Genomic DNA, 3126 nt, shown 5'->3' on the forward strand with positions numbered 1-3126 from the left:
TTTTCCAAGTTATGACCATTTAAAAAAATTATGTCCCTAATTAATTAATCAAATCCCATTCTCTCAGGTCCTCAGTGGTAAGCTAATGCCGACCAATCAGATCACTGAAGTCGATTCATCTCAAACTTTCCGTCGAAACTTCCTAGAGGCCGAGGGCCTCAAAGTTGTCCTTAACATACTCCACAGCTCCAATTTCCCTCCAGAAACCGACGTCACCGTCCGTCAAGACTGTTACGCAATCACTCTAACCCTAGCGAGAGTCCTTTTATGTCCTCCGCCCACTTCATCCGATACTGAAGGTGGTGTGGAGGGAGTTGATAAGCCACACCTTCCTGTTGGTAGACAGATGAGTCGGAATGTAGAGGATGAGGTCGCTAGACATACGATAGAGGTAAGATCGACCATCTTGTTTTAAATGTACATGTACATGTGTATTGTTTTACAGTATTAATTATTTCATATTTTTTTAATTTTGTTAATACATGTACATGTACATGTAAGTACATGTACATGTAAGTACATGTACATGTAGGAGACGATCTCCCATTAAGTCTTTCATGATTAGATTAATTTCCTAAAACTTATTTCTAAATCTCACAATGTACATGTACATTCATGTATCTATTTTCCATATATAGACAATGACTAATGATGATTTCCGAACCATCCTCTCCTGCCTAATGAGAGTCTGCTGGTCAGCAGGAGCTGGTAAACTGTATCTTGCTACAGGAGAGGGCAGCGATCAGTTGAAGTCTGGCCTGTGCTCTTTCACTACCAGTGTAGTTAACAGCAAGGTATGTGATCTATTAATAGTAACAATTACCTCATAATCTATTAATAGTAACAATTACCTCATAATCTATTAATAGTACTTTGTTATCTATTAATAGTAACAGATTGACCAGTAATTTATTATTCTATTATTAGCAACAAATCTACATGTTTAGTAGTATCAAACTTATTAATCTATTAATAGTAACAATTACGTTGTATAATCTATTAATTAATAGTAACGATTACCTTATATAATCTATTAATAGTATTTTATAGTTAAAGAAAATATTTTTTCTATTGTAGGATGTCAGTATTGCTCAAGAGTCTCTAGAACTTCTCGTCACTTGTCTAAAACTTCGTAAAAACCTTTTGAAAATATTTTATGAGCTCTCACGTGTAGAAGAGTTTGTGATTGATGTGTTGCTGGGCTCCTCCCAGCCTGACCTCCGGAACCAAATGATGGAATCCTTTTTTGATCTTTGTTTGGACGCTAGGTTTTACTCAGGTAGGATAAAATGAATAAATAAATATTGTAAAGATGGAGGAGAAATTTTGTCAAGTTTGGCATTTAAAAAAACAGCCTTGCTTAGCACAAATTCATCAATTTAAAATAAACCAATCGTCGAAAAAATTTGTAGTGAATCACTAAAAAATTTTCTCCAAAATTACTAGCTACATTGATGCTACAATACATGTACATTGATCTGCTCTTGATATTAATATTTTATTATTTATTTATTTTTAATTTATTATTTTTATTATTTATTTATTTTTTATTTATTATTTTTATTATTTATTTATTTTTTATTTTTTACTTTATTTTTAAATTTATTATTATTTTTTTTTTACTTTATTTTTTATTTTTACTTTATTTTTTAATATTATTAATATTATATTTTCTTCTCTCATTCAGTGTCTTATGAAGATTCAGAGGATCAGTCCAATCAGCCCAAGAGACCCTGCCCCTCCCCCTCAGAGACTCCACAACATTTCTTCCTTCACCTCCTTCTGAATTCTACCCCTACCCTGTTGCTATGGAAACTGACCCCGCCCAGCAATTCCGACCTAGTGCTGTGGGGAAGGTGTACGGAATATTTTATTTTTTTATCTCACCTTCTCAAAAGATTATTAGGTTAGTTCATTCATGTAATGCGTACACATGTACATATACATGTACATATATATGTACATGTACATGTACATGTACATGTACATTTCAATGTGTATTACGTGTATGTCATGTTTTTTTATTTATTTAAATAATAACAACAAAAACAAGCACTAAAAATACTAACAATATACAATGTTAATAAATAGATATAATGCATTGGTAAATTATACTAATTATTATTATTTTTATTTCTTTAGTATCTGAGCAGGAGTCTCTCTCCATTGATGTCCATCACATGTTAAAGAAGGAGTTGGACTGGTTATCATCAGTGACCATACCTCCCCCTCCTTGTCCTCCAGTACAGACACTCCTTGCTGGACACTTGAACCTCATAAGAGCTTTGATGTCTTGTCACGGTCAGTATATTAAATTATTAATATAGTAATTATACTTGATTAATATTCACTATTAAACATAATGTTTTATGCTGTACATGTACATGTACATGTGTACATGTATTTTTGTGCATATAAAAGTACAGAAACTTCAACTATATGGCACAAATCTCTTTCAATCATTACTAATTCTACTACATGTACATGTACATCTTTATTTCTCTCTCCTCCATTAGGTGTTGATAAGTCCTCCTATACTGATACTTTGGTACCAGATTTACTTGATAATTTTCTATTCCCAGCCTCACATTTGGTCTCACAATCAAGAGATCCAGAGGCTAAGGGTATACTAAACATTGAACCAAAGTGAGTCACATGAACACAGGATTACATGTAAAAGTGACCCTATACATGTATGTGGTAGGAGCTATGGCTGAGTTGTGGGTTTATTGCTACTGTGGGCACTGTACAGTGTACATTGACATCTGTAATAATTTTATTTATTATTATAAATGTTACACAGTATGCACTTGGTCTTTCAATATTTACTGTGCTATTATTATTATTATTATTGTTATTGTTATTCCTCCATTAGGTGTAGTGATGTTGCTGCTAGAGTTGCTGCCTATGATCTCCTGATTGAGCTCTCCACCGACTGTCTTGCTAACTTGAAGTGTGTAGCCAACAGGTTGATAGCAATGCACCACAGCTGTAGACCAATGAACTCTAAAGAATGGGAGGTAAGGGAGGGAGAGAGAGAGAGAGAGAGAGAGAGAGAGAGAGAGAGAGAGAGAGAGAGAGAGAGAGAGAGAGAGAGAGAGAGAGAGAGAGAGAGAGAGAGAGAGA

At 33.9% G+C, this 3126-nt stretch overlaps 1 protein-coding gene across 1 annotated transcript in view; it reads left to right on the forward strand.

Moving 5' to 3' along the window:
* The window catches only part of LOC109585918 (ubiquitin carboxyl-terminal hydrolase 24-like), a 52188-nt gene that overhangs the window by 23125 nt on the left and 25937 nt on the right, over positions 1 to 3126 (forward strand). Inside the window, exons 24-30 of the mRNA XM_020002064.1 lie at positions 68 to 391; positions 639 to 794; positions 1078 to 1279; positions 1688 to 1906; positions 2143 to 2301; positions 2517 to 2646; positions 2876 to 3020. Of these exons, the coding sequence (XP_019857623.1) occupies positions 68 to 391; positions 639 to 794; positions 1078 to 1279; positions 1688 to 1906; positions 2143 to 2301; positions 2517 to 2646; positions 2876 to 3020 (1335 nt within the window). The remainder of the gene's footprint in view (positions 1 to 67; positions 392 to 638; positions 795 to 1077; positions 1280 to 1687; positions 1907 to 2142; positions 2302 to 2516; positions 2647 to 2875; positions 3021 to 3126) is intronic.

The sequence above is a fragment of the Amphimedon queenslandica genome, unplaced genomic scaffold (genome assembly GCF_000090795.2).
Source record: "Amphimedon queenslandica unplaced genomic scaffold, v1.1 AMPQUscaffold_12984, whole genome shotgun sequence".
NCBI lineage: Eukaryota > Metazoa > Porifera > Demospongiae > Haplosclerida > Niphatidae > Amphimedon > Amphimedon queenslandica.